Source organism: Corylus avellana, chromosome ca2, assembly GCF_901000735.1.
Source record: "Corylus avellana chromosome ca2, CavTom2PMs-1.0".
In the NCBI taxonomy this organism is placed as follows: Eukaryota; Viridiplantae; Streptophyta; class Magnoliopsida; order Fagales; family Betulaceae; genus Corylus; species Corylus avellana.
The window spans coordinates 18,441,478-18,458,677 of NC_081542.1; the positions used below are offsets into that span (position 1 = coordinate 18,441,478).

At 34.7% G+C, this 17,200-nt stretch overlaps 2 protein-coding genes across 3 annotated transcripts; both read left to right on the plus strand.

Annotated features, from left to right (window-relative positions):
• The first annotated feature begins 1,587 nt into the window (after positions 1-1,587).
• Positions 1,588-5,004, plus strand: LOC132171999 (receptor-like protein EIX2). 2 transcript variants are annotated; one of them, XM_059583418.1, is made up of 3 exons: positions 1,722-1,841; positions 2,420-4,620; positions 4,888-5,004. In XM_059583418.1, the coding sequence occupies exons 1-2, from the start codon at positions 1,807-1,809 to the stop codon at positions 4,566-4,568; spliced, it is 2,184 nt and encodes a 727-aa protein (XP_059439401.1). In that variant the 5' UTR covers positions 1,722-1,806; the 3' UTR covers positions 4,569-4,620; positions 4,888-5,004. The 2 variants fall into 2 exon arrangements, with proteins under 2 accessions (XP_059439400.1, XP_059439401.1); XM_059583417.1 differs by having other exon boundaries at positions 1,588-4,620.
• Positions 5,005-9,885: 4,881 nt separating this feature from the next.
• Positions 9,886-12,948, plus strand: LOC132169209 (receptor-like protein EIX2). The gene has a single exon (XM_059580279.1). It carries the CDS (start codon positions 9,886-9,888, stop codon positions 12,946-12,948), a length of 3,063 nt encoding a protein of 1,020 aa, XP_059436262.1.
• The last annotated feature ends 4,252 nt before the right edge of the window (positions 12,949-17,200 follow it).

The window sequence follows — 17,200 nt, forward strand, 5'->3', positions numbered from 1 at the left end:
AATATTATTAAAATTTTAAAAAGAAAATATAAAACAAAATAATAAAAATATATGGGGTGACCAGCCACCCCATTTTTGCCATGGGGGGTGCTCGGCCACCCCATTTATTTTTATTATTATTTTGTTTTGTATTTTTTTTTAAAAAAAATTAAATAATATTTTATTATTTTTTAGTTAGTGGAACACGTGGCAACTTCTAGATCCTTGAATGAGATTTAATCGCCAAGATTCTAACAAAATTTGTTGGCCAATGCCCCTGCTATTGCTTGCTGGGGATCCCAATCCAACTTGGCTTCCCCCACTATCATTGGACCAATTAATTTAAGCTCAACAAATCAATCAAAAGCCATCCTATCCTATCCTATCCTCCGAAACAAATGTTTCATTGTCATTGAATATAACTTGCGAAAATCACGCAGAAGACTCAATGTGTGGATTCTTTAATTGCATCAAGAAAAACTTGGATACCCAATGTAGACGGACTTGTTTTATTTCTCATGGATCTTTCGTCTTCGCACCAATTACTGATATATGATGGAGACGGTACTCGAAAATTCAAAACTTCCTTTTATTTTCCATGGCCTTGTTTCTTTGGATTTATTGTTTCAGTCAAGGGAGTTGGGAGTTGGTACTGGGAAAGTCTTGAAAGAGAGGGCGTCCAATCCATGACGATGATTTCATGACTTACACGCTTCCTATTTTCTCTCTCTCTCTCCCTCTCTAGTGACTTTCGATAACCCATAAAAATATGTTTTGAAAATTTGTGGCATATATTATTGCATCTCATTCAATGCTGAATATAATGTTATATATATGTTTGAAATGTCAAATGACAGGATTTAGTTGTTATTAAAATAACAGCAATTTAATCAACAGTTAAGATTGAATTTATCAAAATCTATCTTCATTTTCAAATGACATGTCTTTGTTTGCTCCTATTATTCAAGCTTTTAATGATGCCATCATTAACATAATTAAATACATCAGTTGAGTAACTTTTTTTTTTTTTTTCTTTTTATGAACAAAATGCAAAGAGTTAATGAATTGAAAAAAGGGAAAAATAATTTCTTTTAAATTAGGCTCAAGGAAAGTTTTTCAATTCAATTTTTTAAATTGATATTTGATCTCAAAGCGATTCCCATGTACATTTTTAAAATGTATGTAAAAATAACATAGTACTCTAAGAACATATTTCATATGTTTTGTTAATCCTATTACAAGTGCATGTTAAAATTGTAGACTCTAATTTAAAGAAAATCCTTTCTACCGAATTTGAAAGAAACTCTATCCTCTAATAAATTGGTTTCATTTGAATTGAATAATTGTATATGTGTGCCACATGTAAGCGAAAGCACATACCCTTTTTTCATGGTAGGTGAATAGTGTGAATAGGAGTGACGGCTTGGGGCCGCCTGGCCCGCCACTATAATTCCTCTGTGGACCTCAATGCATTTAATGTCCAACTTCTCCCCTGCAAACTGTATGAGGAGGCCTCCTTATCGGCAATAATAAATACTTGAACCAGTGCAACTACAATCATATGCATGTTTAATGTTTTAACCTTTTTCATTCTCAAAATGGTTCGCACCCACAGGTTTATGGCCACCGTTAATCTCATCCTGATTTTTGTCTTCTCCCTGCTTGGAACTGCATCCTTCCTACAAGTTTTTAGATGCTCCGAGGTTGAGAGAAACGCCCTTCTTAGCTTCAAACAAGGTCTCGCAGATCCATCAGGTCGTCTCTCTTTATGGGTTGGTGAGGATTGCTGCAACTGGGTAGGCGTTGGCTGTAACAACAACACGGGACATGTCGTCGAGCTGGACCTCAAAAACTCATTTCCGGTGAGTGAATTTGATTTTGCTGAAGAAAACTACATCTCATTTAAAGAATATGCGAATCGTCATGTTGAAGTAAGAAATGCTTACTACAATTCTTGCTTGTGGGGCAAAATAAGTTCTTCTTTGCTCGATCTAAAGCATTTGAGTTACCTGGACCTAAGCATGAATCTTTTCAATGGAAACGTCCCAGAGTTTTTGGGTTCAATTGAAAGTTTGAGTTATCTTAATCTCTCTTTCTCCTTTTTTTCTGGAGTTGTTCCCCCCCAACTTGGGAATCTATCAAAGCTCCAATATCTAGACCTCAATTCATATTCCTTGTCATCCACAATCCAAAGGGTCATTCCCTTTGCAGCGGAATTGGAAGTCAAAAGCCCACAGTGGTTTGGTGGTTTTCCTTCTCTTATGTACCTTAATTTAGGATCTGTAAATCTCGATAAAGTACCTGATTGGGTTGATGCGGTTAATATGCTCCCTCCCTTGGTGGAGTTACACCTACATTTTTGTAGTCTTGTTAGTCTTCCTTACTCTATTTCCCCCATTAACTTCACATTGCTTTCGGTCCTTGATCTCTCTTTTAACAGATTTAACTCCTTCATACCTCCTTGGTTGTCAAATGTGAGTGGGCTTTCAACACTAAATCTTCAGTTCAATTCACTTAGAGGTGCTATTCCAGATGGTATGGGACATCTAGCCAACTTGCACAACTTGGATTTATCTTTCAACAATGTAATTGGAAAGATACCAAGCTCATTTTCTAAACTTTGCAACTTGCAAACATTACATCTGCAAGTCACCAACATAAGTGGGGAGATAACTGAGTTTGTGGATGGCTTGTCTCAATGTTCTAATAGTAGTCTTCAAACACTTGACCTCTCTGAAAGCTCTGTTCGGGGTTCACTGCCAGATTCTATCGGAAACTTATCATCATTGCAAGCACTTGACGTCTCGGTGAATCATATGAACGGAACCATTCCACAAAGCATCGGGAAACTGTCAATGCTTGTTTCATTGAGACTTGGTTCGAATTCTTGGGAAGGTGTTCTAACTGAAGCTCATTTCGAAAATCTCACCCGATTAGAATCTCTGCTCTTGACTCCAAAATTTTATGCGAAATGGACATTGGTTTTAAATGTCAAACAAGACTGGGTTCCTCCTTTTAAGCTGAGATATATTGGATTAGCAAACGTGCGGATCGGCCCAAATTTTCCAGCATGGCTAAAAACACAAAATGAACTCAAATTTCTTCTGATAAATAATGCTGGCATTTCTGACACCATTCCGCATGGCCTTTGGAAGTACTACCCAAATGTCACCTATTGGAGTCTATCTGATAACAATCTTCACGGGCAGGTACCATACTTTCAATTTCATCCTTCGGCATATTATTTTGATTTGGGTTCCAACAGCTTAAAGGGTCCACTCCCAATTTTTCCGAGTAACTTGAGTGTCATACTTCTCGAGCATAATATGTTTTCTGGACCCATTCCTGAAAACATAGGTAAACTATTGCCAAACGTAACTTCATTGGAACTCTCTTCAAATTTAATTACCGGTAGAATTCCCCAATCTATTGGAATGCTAAAGGAATTGATAACTCTTAGTTTGAGAAACAATTCCCTATCTGGGAAACTACCCCCTCATTGGAAGGATTTACAGCAGTTAAAGGTATTGGACCTAGCAAATAATAATATATCTGGCAATGTTCCAAGTTCAATGCAATATTTGCGTTCACTAGATATATTATTGTTGCGCCAAAATCATCTTGAAGGAGAGCTTCCTTCTTTCTTTAGAAACTATAGAAACTTGAGAAGCATTGATCTTGGCGGAAACAAATTCTTTGGAGAACTTCCAGTGTGGATAGGAGAAAGTTTTTCATCTTTATTGAGGTTAGGCCTAAGGTCCAACTTATTTCACGGGAACATACCTCCTCAATTATGTCTTCTTTCAAGTCTCCAAATCATAGACCTTGCACACAATGATTTTTCGGGTGCAATCCCTCAATGTTTAGGAAACTGGAGTAGAGATGATTATAGTTATTCTGGCCAGTTTGATCATATACAGTTGGTTTCTAAAGGAAGAGAATATCTATATGAGTATTCAATCATTAATCTTGTTCACTCCATAGACCTTTCAAGTAACAATTTATCGGGAGAAATACCTGGCAATATAACAAGCCTGTTAAGATTGGTTAACGTGAATTTATCAATGAATCATCTGACTGGAAGAGTTCCTGAAAAAATTGGGGATTTATACATGTTAGAATCACTTGATCTCTCAATGAATGAGCTTTCTGGTCATATCCCTGAAAGCTTGTCTTCTTTGAACTTCTTAAGTTACTTGAATTTGTCATTCAATAACTTGTCTGGAAAAATTCCAAGTGGGAATCAACTTCAAACACTTAATGATCCTTCTATCTACAAAGGTAACTCTTTACTCTGTGGGCCTCCTCTTTCGACCAAATGTTCAGAGGATGAAACTAAACCTAGACCAAATGGTGGTAACAGAGTAGCCAACGAAAATGGAAGGGACATTGGGTCATTCTTGTTCTACATTAGTATGGCAGCTGGATTTATTGTTGGATTTTGGGGAGTTTGTGGCACACTGATTATTAAAACGTCATGGAGGCAAGCTTACTTTCGAAGCTTTGATAATTTGAAAGACAAGATTGTTTTGTTCGTTATGGTCAAAATTGTTCGCTTGCTAAGCAAGGTCAAGTCGGAGAAAAGTTGAGGAGGCTATGGGCACCATTGGAGCTTTCCTCAATATGCATCAATTATATATTGTAAGTTTTTCATGTTACTGTAATAATATATGCTCCAATCTTTATATATCTATATGAATGATTTTAAATTGTGTTAGACATTTTTATCTTTTATTGCATCCCATTTTCCAATAACCATTTGTCATCATATAGAAAATATGATGAACAAGCAGTTGGCTAAAGACAAGACAAAGCCTTAATTCGTTTATGTTATGAGCCTTTCTATGTATTGAAATAAACATGGTGATCAATAGACCTTTTTTTTTTTTTTTTTGGGAGTTATTGCAGGTGTGGGCTGTTACGTGTGCATGGCTGATGGCTGCAGTAGTTATGAGTAATTGACAGCAAGTTATCCTTATTGCTTTGGTGTTGTTATTTCGTTGTATTGTGTTGAGTCGTGTGTCAGTTGTAAGTCCTGTTAGTGAGGGACTATATTTTCTGCGTATTCGTTTTTTAAATATTACATTGCCATGGAATAAGAAAGCAGTCAAGAGTTTATTTAAACTTTGTGCTTCTAAGATTAACATCTTCTTTATTTTCCAAAGTGTATTTTTCATTTGGATTTATTCCATGTAAATGAATCAAGAGAGTGGATATCCAGAAATTTCAGAACAGGATGATATCCAATTAGTTATATTAGAGGGGTATTTTTGCTTTTTTACTTTTTTAGCGGATTAAAATACATTTTCAATATAACTAACTGGATCTCCCCAAGAGGTAGCTCAATCGGTTAGGAACCACGCCTCATGAAGTGGAGATCACTGGTTCGAATCCCCCTCCCCATCTTGTGTGGACATGTAAAGAAAATAAAATAATAACTAACCGGATATTATCCGGTTCATTTGAACTCGAGACGATCCTAATTCAGAAATTCCATACTGATATCGTCACATCCCATCCAGTGGTCCTCGTGGAATTTAACAAGCGATTTGCATGAAGAGGACTTGGATTTATTGGATTTATTCTTAGTCCGTCAAGAAAAACTTAGCTGCGTGGTAATTAAACTTAGAATTATCAGTTGGGAACTATTGACATCATGGAGCCCATGTGGAGTTTAAGAGGCAATTTGCAGAGACTCAGCCAATTATCTTAATTATCAGTTGGCAATTAAGTCAATTTCTTTGAATTATTGACTTAATTAATTAACATGTTAAGATACAATTTTATTTTATAATCTGAGACTCGGCCATTTAGTGGGGAATTTGAGAATAATTTAGATTTACTTTTGGAACTTTGATAATTTGAAAGACAAGATTGTTGTGATCGTTTTGGTTGAAATTGGTCGCTTGCTAAAGAAGGTCAAGTCAGAGAGAAGTTGGGCTATGAGTATCAGAGCTTTCCTTAATATGCATCATTAATTTATATTTGTATCATAAGTTTGTTCGGGTTGCTGTAATAAAGTATGGTACAATCTTCAGATGTGAAATATATATGATTTTCACATCTGAAGATTGTACCATACTTTATATGAATGATTTTACAATTGTGAGAGACATTTTATCTTTTATTTAATCCCATTTCCCAATTTACCACGCTTGAGCGGTAAAAATTCGTTTCACTTCCTTTATACCTTTGTGTGTGTGTGTGTGTGTGTTTTTTTTTTTTAATATTAATGATTTTCTCTTGCATATGTGGCGTGGTTGACGATTTTCTCTTGCAGTGACTTAAATCGCAGGCTCTCCAAAACTAAGAGTTGGCAAGTGAGTAACACTATACATGGCAGCATACAGTACTTCTTAATTGGGACCTACTCCAATATAATCTTTTTGAATCATATATACGCACCTGACCTCAATGTCAATTACGTGCGTTAATACGAGTATATAATTTAAATAGCAAAATAAAGTGAAATTTGGAATCCATAGAAGACATATTTATGCGCGAAGTTAAACACAACAGATATAATAAAAATTAAATCGATTTTATTAAAAACAGATTGGACTAATTAGGACGAAGCTCTTGCATTGTCTTCCGTCCTAACAAAACTTGGAACGGACCAATATTAAAGTAGCAGATGCATGTGATTTCTTTGGATTTCGTGTTAATTAGTCAGTCAAGGGAGTAGTAGGTACTCGGAAGGTCGTCACTGGTTTTGTCATCTTTCATTCTTCTTCGTTAAGAAGACAGCAAACAGCCTGTGGAGCCAGTATTTATGAGTGCTCTTCAGCCTCCACCGCGCGAATCTCTCTCTTTAGTCTTTCCCACGCAAGCCAATTGCTTTTTTCTTCAGTCTTCCCCGACCAGTAGTACTACTGCGAACCTTTCTTTTTCTCCCCGCAAATCACGCAAAGGTTAGGAATCATGAGCCACCCAATTTGACTTCCCTCCACAACACCAAACTAAATGCAGTAGAGAAGCACGTAATATATACAGGTGGAAAATGAGAGAGTTGTTTGTAGGAAACCGTTTCTTGGATTTATTCTTAATTTGTCAATCAAGAAAGTCTTCCCTTCTTTCATTGTCGTAACCTCAAATGAAATATAAAATTAGAATCGACCTTTTAAGTAGTAGGTAACATCATATAAGCTCAAATAACCAATGTAATTAGCTATCTTTGGGTTTATCATTTTTGATTCAGAACTATCTAGTTGTCTAATCACTTGTTAATAGTCAAGTTTTAACCCCAAATACGCAGCTTACCATCAAAGTAATATATTTTCGAGTGTTCAAAATCAAAAACAATTAGAATTTGAACTTCATATTTCCTATTAAACTTCTTTTCTTTCCACCAATAGGATTTAAAGGGTCTTTCAAGGATCATGTCTCTGCATGTGTTCCTTTCTTTAGAGGTTTGGATAAGGTTGAAAGGTTTTGCAAGGGTCATGCCCCTTTGTTTTGGTGCTATACCACTTTATACATCCTTTTTCTTGGATTTTGTCCAAGACAATAGAGAACCAGAATTTTGGTTGAAAAGGGTGAAAATTAAAAAATAAAATGAAAACTTAAAAATTAAAAAAAAAAAAATTGGCGGGTACTTTATTTATTTATTTATTTTTTTATTTTCTTTTGGAGAAGGCGTTAAACCCTTTAAAGTTTAAAACTATAAAGCAGTACAATATATATATATATATATATATATATATATATATATATATATAAAGGAAAGAATAAAGCAGCATTGTTTCTTATATTTGAGTTTTGTTGTTCGCGAGCTTCTCTTGAATTAATTAATTAATTTATTTATTTTTGTTTATTATTATTTTTTTTTAACAAAGGGAGAAAAAGGGGGAGGGGGATTCGAATTAGCTAGTGACATACACTTTATGAAACATAGTCTCTAATTGATTGAGCTAGTGACCTCCACTTCTTGCCAATAACCAATTTCTTTTTAGGGAAAACTTCACTTACTCCCCTATACTTTCGCGCTTTTTGCAGACACTCTCCTATTGTTCAAAAACTCTTATTTTAATGTATCAAACTTTCATTTCCTTCCACTTTGGTGTACTTAAAAAAAAAAAATTGATAACAAAAAACCCAAAATTCTTGACTACGTAAATTATCAATTAATAGAATTAATTTTTCAACCCCCACCATGGCCAACATAAGCGAAACCCATAGTTACGTGGCCTTTATTTCTCATGGTCAAGTCGCCTTTATTTCTCGTGGATTTAGTTTTGGTCAGTCGCATCATATGTGCATGAAAAGTCCTCATTGCTTTTGTTGGGTTTTAAATTGCTAAATTCAGTGACAAAATACATTCATCTGCAATCCCGTCAGCAGTGCATACATAAGGTGTTGTGTCAAGAGAAGACCTAGAAGATCGATATGATATTGTTAAATTTAATTAAATCGAAATTCTTTAATTAGAGTTAAAATAGGATTTGATTAAATTTCGTATCCTGCACATGTATCAGTATTCAAAGCATAACTTTCGGCTCGAGAATCGGATTGAGGTGAAACCAGCGGCATTGGAAAGCTAACAGAAAATTATACAAATCTTTTTGAAATAAGATTTTCAAAATTCGAAAGTTAGTTATGCCAAAATCGTCTCGCAAGATAAAGAAGAAAATTTGGATGAATCCTATTCCAACTAGAACTAGTTTTTTCTTTCCATTTCAACTAGTACTAGGTTTTCTTGTAGTCTATATATAGAGAGCTGTTATACACGAAATTGTAAGGTATTCCACATAAGAATTCCATGTGCTAAGAGAGCGTTTAAGATATTGAGCGTTAGGGTTAGTCTCTCTTAGAGTTAAATGTTGTGTCAGATGTTCTGGAAAAGGCTACTGCGGTAGAAGTTAAGTGAGTCCCTTGTCTTATGCAAAGGAGTGTCAATTGCAAAGGTTTTGTAAGTGTGAACTTCTTGTAATCCTTATTCTTTTATAGTTGATTGATTTCCTGGGTTTGGCTGCCCCGGAAAGATTTTACATTTTAGAGAGTTCTCTAAATGGTTTCATCTTCGTAACCAAATATCTGTGTTTTTGTTTTTCATTTCATATTTGTATTTGGTTGATTATTATTTGGAGTCATTTTAGAATTTTCAGCTTTTACTATCACGGACCTCATATAAAATATATACAATTTTCAATTTTCTCCAGAAAGCTGAAACTCAACCATTTAATCGGTAACAATGTAGCATCATATATATATTTAGTTAAGTGTGGGTTGATGGGGCAGTGTTTATCGATTCTTAAATTTTTTATTTTTTTACAAGAACTGATTCAATAACTAATGATACTATCATATCAACCTAATAGAATGAAGGTACATATATATAGTCTAGAGCATTACTCTTACATTATGGTATAGTATATATTATTTGTAACAAGTACATTTAAAGAAAAATGAGTGCAGGGAATTTGGGATTAATTTGGCTTTACGTACATAGATGTAACTTCATTTTATTATTATATAATTATTTTGGAATAGGAGTTCATAGACCCATTTGCGCCTAAAAGGATGGATAATTCTACGGTGCATAGTCACTTTTAGCCATTCAGTTTGAAGATTGTGTTACCTTAAACATGGCGTTATAAATCTAAGAGAAACGTTAGAGAGCTAAACACTTCAATCCAAAAAAAATTTCAAACTTTCCAAAGTCACCTTTATTACTGGATCTCAATGCATTTAGTGTCACAAAACATGACAGCTAGCTATAGCTCGCAAAGTTTGACTGGATCTCCTGCATTCAAACTTTAGATGTCTAACTACAGCTGGATATAGCTCGCAAAGTCTGACTGCTCACCTTCTTCGAACCTAAGTTGATGAAGGTATTAGTACAAGCTAGCCCTCTCTCATCTGTAACAATAAATACTTTAGATGTCTAAACTATTTTGAATTCACAGAATGGTTACCACCCACAACTTCATGTCTACTGTTCATCTCCTCCTGATTTTTTTCTTCTCTTTGCTTGGAACTGCATCCTACCTGCAACTTATTAAACCAGTTTCATGCACCAAAAGCCATATTTTCAGATGCTCAAAGGTGGAGAGGGAAGCACTTCTTAGCTTCAAAGAAGATCTCACTGATCCATCGGGTCGTCTATCGTCTTGGGTTGGTGAGGATTGCTGCAATTGGACAGGCGTTGGCTGTGACAACACCACAGGACATGTCGTCAAGCTGGACCTCAAAAACTCATTTCCAACGATTGAATTTGATCTTTATTATGAAGACAATGAATTTCATGTAGCAACAGAATATGACCGTCATGTTGATGAAATAGCAAAAGCTCACAACAAGTCGTGTTTGGGAGGCAAGATAAGTTCTTCTTTACTCAATCTAAAGCATTTGAGTTACTTTGACCTAAGCTTGAATAATTTTAATGGAATCAATATTCCAAAGTTTTTTGGTTCCCTGGAGAGTTTAAGGTATCTCAATCTCTCTTTCTCATTTTTTTCCGGAGTTATTCCACCCCATCTCGGGAATCTATCAAGGCTGCAATATCTAGATCTCAATTCAATTTCATCCGCCTTCATCATGGTCAATCCCTTTACAGGATTGGAAGTCAGAAGCCTAGATTGGTTTGTTGGTTTTCCTTCTCTTAGGTACCTTAATTTGGGAAATGTAAATCTTGAGAAAGTTCCAAATTGGATTCATGCGGTTAATATGCTTCCTCCCTTATGGGAGTTACACCTAGCTGGCTGTGGACTTGTCAGTCTTCCTCACTCTATTTCTTCCATCAACTTTACAAAGCTTTCAGTCATTGATCTCTCTTTTAACTTTTTTAACTCCTCCCTACCTCACTGGTTGTCAAATATGAGTGGGCTTTCAACAATCAAACTTGAGTTTAGTGGGCTTATAGGTGATATTCCAGTTGGTTTGGGACATCTGAACAATTTGCGCAACTTGGATTTAGGTGACAACCATTTTGTTGGGAAGATTCCAAACTCATTTTCTAACCTTTGCAACTTGCAAACATTAGATCTGCGATTTTCCAACATAAGTGGGGAGATAACTGATTTCTTGGATGGCTTATCTCAATGCTCTAACAGTAGCCTTGAAGATCTAAATTTGGGTCATAATATGTTGCTTGGGGGGAACTTGCCCCATTCGTTGGAAGGACTCAAGAATTTGAAAACTATTGACCTCTTTCGATGCTCCATCACGGGTTCAATTCCAGATTCTATTGGAAACTTGTCATCATTGCAAACACTTGACCTCTCATACAATCAAATGAACGGAACAATTCCAAAAAGCATTGGGAAACTCTCAATGCTTGTTTTGTTGAGCCTTGGTGGAAATTCTTGGGAAGGTGTCCTAACTGAAGCTCATTTTCAAAATCTCATCCGATTAAAATTTCTCTACTTGTCTACGAAATGGACATTGATTTTAGATGTCAAACACGATTGGGTTCCTCCTTTTAAGCTGATCAAAATTAAATTAGCAAACATGCAGATTGGCCCAAACTTTCCAGCGTGGCTAGAAACACAAAATGACCTCAATTTTCTTGGGCTCGACAATGTTAGCATTTCCGACACCATTCCGGATGGCCTTTGGAAGTCCTGCCCAAATGTTGTCTCTTGGAGTCTAACTGGTAACAAATTACGGGGGCAGGTACCATATTTTCAATTTCACCCTTTGGCATCTTATTTTGATTTGAGTTCCAACAAGTTAGAAGGTCCACTTCCACTTTTTCATAGTAATCTGAGCTCCATATTTCTCCAAAATAATTTGTTTTCCGGACCTATTAGTGAAAACATAGGTGAGTTATTGCCCAAGTTGTCTTCGATTGACCTCTCTTCAAATTCAATTACTGGCAGAATTCCTTATTCTATTGGAATGTTAAAGGAATTGAGCTTTCTTATTTTGAGAAACAATTCCCTGTCTGGGAAACTCCCCCCTCATTGGAAGGATTTGCAACAGTTATTGGTGTTGGACCTAGCAGAAAACAATATATTTGGAAATGTTCCAAGTTCAATGCGACATCTGAGTTCATTAGCACACTTATCCTTGCGCCAAAATCATCTTGAAGGAGAGATTCTCTCTTTCTTTAGAAACTATGGAAACTTGACGAGCCTTGATCTTGGAGGAAACAAATTTTCTGGAAAACTTCCAGTATGGATTGGAGGAAGTCTACCACAATTATTGAGGTTAAGCTTGAGATCCAACTTGTTTCACGGGGACATACCTCAACAATTATGTCTTATTTCAAATCTTCAAATTATAGACCTTGCACACAATAATTTTTCAGGAGTAATCCCTCAATGTTTAGGAAACTTTAGTTATGATGATGATCTGGTTATGATCCTTACTGAGCAAATGCCAATAGTTTCTAAAGGAAGAGAAAATCTATATGATGAATCAACTATTCATCTTGTCTATTCCATAGACCTTTCGGGAAACAACCTATCAGGAGAAATACCCGATAATATAACAAGCATTTCAAAATTGGTGAGCATGAATTTATCAATGAATCATTTGACAGGAAGAATTCCAGAAAAAATTGAGAATTTACACATGTTAGAGTCACTTGATCTCTCAATGAATGAGCTTTATGGTCCTATCCCTGATAGCTTGTCTTCTTTGACATTCTTAAGTCACTTGAATCTGTCATTCAACAACTTGTCTGGAAAAATTCCAACTGGAAATCAACTTCAAACACTTAGTGACTCCTCTATTTACGAAGGTAACTCTTTACTCTGCGGACCTCCTCTTTCAACCAAGTGTTCCGAGGATGAAACTAATATTAAAATAACACCAAATGGTGGTAACCAAAATGGAAGGGGAATTGAGTCATTCTCGTTCTGGATTAGCATGATAGTTGGGTTTATTGTTGCATTTTGGGGAGTTTGTGGTACACTGATTATCAAAACATCATGGAGACAAGCTTACTTTCGTAGCTTTGATAATTTGAAAGACAAGATTGTTGTGTTTGTTATGGTCAAAATTGTTTGCTTACTAAGGAGTTAGGTCAAGTCGGAGAAATATTGAAGCTGTGGGCTTAGGAGCTTTTCTTAATATGCATAATTTATGCATCGTAAGTTTTTCAGGTTGTTGTAATAATGTATGATCCAAAATGCTTCAAATCTTCACTTGTCAAAGTCATATATATGACTAATTTTTACAATTGTGCAAGCCATTATTTCTTTTATTGGGTCGCATTTTCCGAAATCCATTTCTCATCGCTTACTATTATATTTTCATTCTCTATTTAATGGTGCTGCAATCAAAGGGTGAGCGAACGTTTGGCTAAAGAAAAGACGAGGCCTTAATTTACAATTTTAACCATCATTCTTAATATTACATTACTGAAGCTAATATTGACTTTCAGAAAACGAAATGAAATCTGCAAATGCATGAGCTTTCATGCTTTAGTTGTAAAAAATCGTTTCATATCCATCTTTTTCAATCATTCAGATGATTCTTCTATATAGTAAAAACATCTTGTTTTTAATTGACTTTTTGCTCTATTTTTAAATAGAAATGGAGTAAAACGAGTCCATGGGAGTTTCTAAAATTATAGGGAGTTTTGAGAAAAAAACTCACATAATTAAACCCACAAAGGTTTTTATATATGGACGCACATACATCAAATTTCATAAAAACTTACTAAATATTTCACATATTTTACAAATTTCAGTAGAAATAATTGACTCCAGGCCATCCAGTATAACGTGGCTTCCCCAACTATTATTGGAGGAATTTAAGCTCAACAAATCAATAAAGAAAGCCATATGTCCATTTCATTGATTATCACTTACAAACATCATGGGCCTATATGGAACTACTTTTTATTTCTTATGCTCTATAGTCTTAATTTGCACAATCGGAAAAACTTCACAACCCAAAGAGGAGGATGTTTCTTTGGATTTACTTTTAGTCAGTCAAGGGTGTAGGTGTTAAATCTCTATTTCTCATAAAAGTTGAAGTGATAAAAAATGATGGATTTAATTATTCAATTAATATTTTAACACTAAGAAAAATAATTAAAATTATTTTATTGAGAGAAATTGGTCAAAATCGCAATGAGTATATGAATATTCCCCCTTTCACATGTTGTACAAAGAAGGGTATCAAAGAATAGTCACAAACACGCAACCAATTTAGATATAAAATAGTCCATTATACTTTAATTTCACCCTTTTCCTTGCAACTTCCTCTTGCTGTCATTGGAAAGGTCACGTACTTTTCATGATGTATGATGAAATTAAAAATGTTGGACCCAAAATCTTAGTTTAATTGAATAACTTAAATTCATAGGCTTAAATGTACCATAATTATAATTTTTTTTTTTTTTTTTTAAATTTTTTGCTTTATAAAAGACCCAAGCGTGGAGTTTTTGTCCTGAGATTAACTTTTAAACTCAAAGGGGACGGCAATTACATCTTATTTTTCAATTTTTTTTGGCTTTATTCTCGGAGAATCAAGAGAGCGAATTTATGAGTCAAGTTGGTGGATACTTAGAAAGTCCTTGGTGGTTTCATCTCATCAAAATGTTAAATAAAATATGTGTACTCTTACAACCACTTAACAAGTTGAGATACAATTATATTTTGAAAGCTGAAGTTAATGGTTTTGAATTGAATAAATGTTGTGTTTATTATTTATTTAATGCCACATAACATGTCTAACTCTACCAACCTTATTGGCAAGAATAAATAGTCGAACCCCAACCCCATGCATGTAGCATCACATGCATTTAGATATCTAACTATTTCACTAGCAAAATGGTTAGAACCCACTTCTTTATGTCTGTTATTCCTCTCCATCTGATTTTTTTCTTCTCTCTACTTGGAACTGCATCCTACCTACAAGTTATTAAACCTGTTTTATGCACCAAAAGCCCTATTTCTAGATGCTCAGAGATGGAGAGAAAATCACTTCTTAGCTTTAAAGAAAGTCTTGCAGATCCATCGGGTCGTATCTCTTCTTGGGTTGGTGATGATTGCTGCACTTGGATAGGCGTTAGCTGTGACAATAGCACATGACATATTATTTTGATCTGAGTTCCAACAACTTAGAGGGTCCACTCCCACTTTTTCCTAGCAATCTAATCGATATACATCTCAAGAATAATATGTTTTTTGGACCTATTCCAAAAAACATAGGTGAATTATTGCCCAAGTTATCTTGGTTGGACCTCTCTTCAAATTCAATTGATGGTAGGATTCCCCATTCTATTGGAATGCTAAAGGAATTGGGAGTTCTTGTGTTGGGAAACAATTCTCTATCCGGGAAACTACCCCTTCATTGGAAGGATTTACAGCAGTTAAAGATATTGGACTTAGTAGATAACAATATATCTGGCAATGTTCCAAGTTCAATGCGGCATCTTTGTTCACTAAAGGTATTATCATTGTGCCAAAATCAACTTGAGGGAGTGCTATCCCCTTTCTTTAGAAACTATAGAAACTTGCAAAACCTCGATCTTGGACGAAACAATTTCTCTGGAAAACTTTCAGCACATATAGGAGAAAGCCTACCATATTTATTGAGGTTAAGCCTAAGGTCCAACTTGTTTCATGGGAACATACCTCAAAAATTATGTCTCCTTTCACAACTTCAGATCCTAGACCTTGCACACAATTACTTTTTAGGAGCAATCCCTCAATGTTTAGGATACTTGAGTAGAGATGATAATGGCGGAGCAGACTATGAAGAACAAATGCTGCTGGTTTCTAAAGGAAGAGAAAATCTATATGGTGGTTCTATTATTGGTCTAGTCTATTCTTTAAACCTTTCGAGTGACAATTTATCGGGAGAAATACCTAATAATATTACAACCATCTCAAAATTGATCAACATGAATTTATCAATGAATCATCTGTTCATTTATTTATTTATTTTAACTTTTTGCTGGAGATTGATCTGTGCATTTTATTTTTGTTAATAGTACTAGTATTTTTATTTTAATTACTTGACGTTGTCATGCTACTTCCTTTCTGTTATTAGCTTCATGAATTGATGAAGTTTTGGCGATCGATTTAAAAATTTTGGTTTTTGTGATTTGTATTGTTATGAAATTGATCAATAAGTGTTTCTTGTTATTTGAATTTTGTTTGAAAATGAGCGAGATTTTAAGTATATATGAATTAGGTTCACTTGTTATTGACAAAACGTACGTAAGAATAATTAGACCAAAGCAATCACATTCTTGGTCGACTTCATCTTTCAAATGCAAACCAATTCTGCTCAAGTTGGGCTTCCAAACTAGAAATAAAAATAAGTCCTGACATGCAAAACTTAAATTCATAATTTAATATCAAACAATCATTTTATACCCCAAACTATGTAGAAGTCATGCCAAAATTGCAGGGATTGCTTCCAATATGGATTATGAAACCACCTTTTTTTGGTACGTTTTTAATTTTGGACATCAGAAAATGGTATGTTCTCTTTAGAGAACTTTTATAACTAATACAAAAATTTACTTGAGCTACAAAATATGGTTTTCTTAGGTAGTGGGCTTTTATGGGTCTATTATGTTAGTAGATCCCTTAGTTGTAAATTTGTAATGGGTCTTTTAGGTTATTGATTAGGTCCTTTTTGTAGTCTTGCATTTTATTAGTAGTTTTATGGGTTTTGGTTGTTAGACAATTGTAACCGATTGGGTCTATAAGAATCAACCCAATCAACAATCAACTGAAAGGGGCCAAGAAAGAATATCTTATAATTTCAGGAGAAATTGTTCTTTATCATTTCAATACAAGTTTATCCAGTATTTCTATCATCAAATCATCTCCATCCTATAATTTCATGACCATCCATTCATCTAATACATCAAAATCCAAAAATATCATTCAAACACAAGAAAAATCCATAATATTTGGTATCAAAGCCAACGATCTTACCATGGCGGCAAACTGGCAAAAGAAAGAAGCAAATCCGAGGCATCGGAGGCATCTAGATGTAGACCAGCGAAAGTTCCATTCTTAAGCATTTCCATGTAAAATGCAATTATCACCCAAAAAAAGCAACTTATGATAAGCAAAGATCAATATAGTATGAATCTGACCATGCTACGTACTCTTAAATAATTACTTTAATCCAAGTTGAAAAAAAAAATGAAGGGCAAGAAATCAAAATAGCACAATTTAGTTTCAACATAACCATAGCATATAATTGTAAGCAAGAAATCAAAATATATAGTACAATTATTAGAAATTAAGTCAATGGCTCCATTTGTTATAACTTGTCGTTTGCTGTCTTAAACTTTAAATCT

Coding starts and splice junctions, on each gene's coding strand:
- LOC132171999 (XM_059583417.1), top strand. CDS start 1,599: ATGGCCACCGTTAATCTCATCCTGATTTTTGTCTTCTCCCTGCTTGGA.
- LOC132169209 (XM_059580279.1), top strand. CDS start 9,886: ATGGTTACCACCCACAACTTCATGTCTACTGTTCATCTCCTCCTGATT.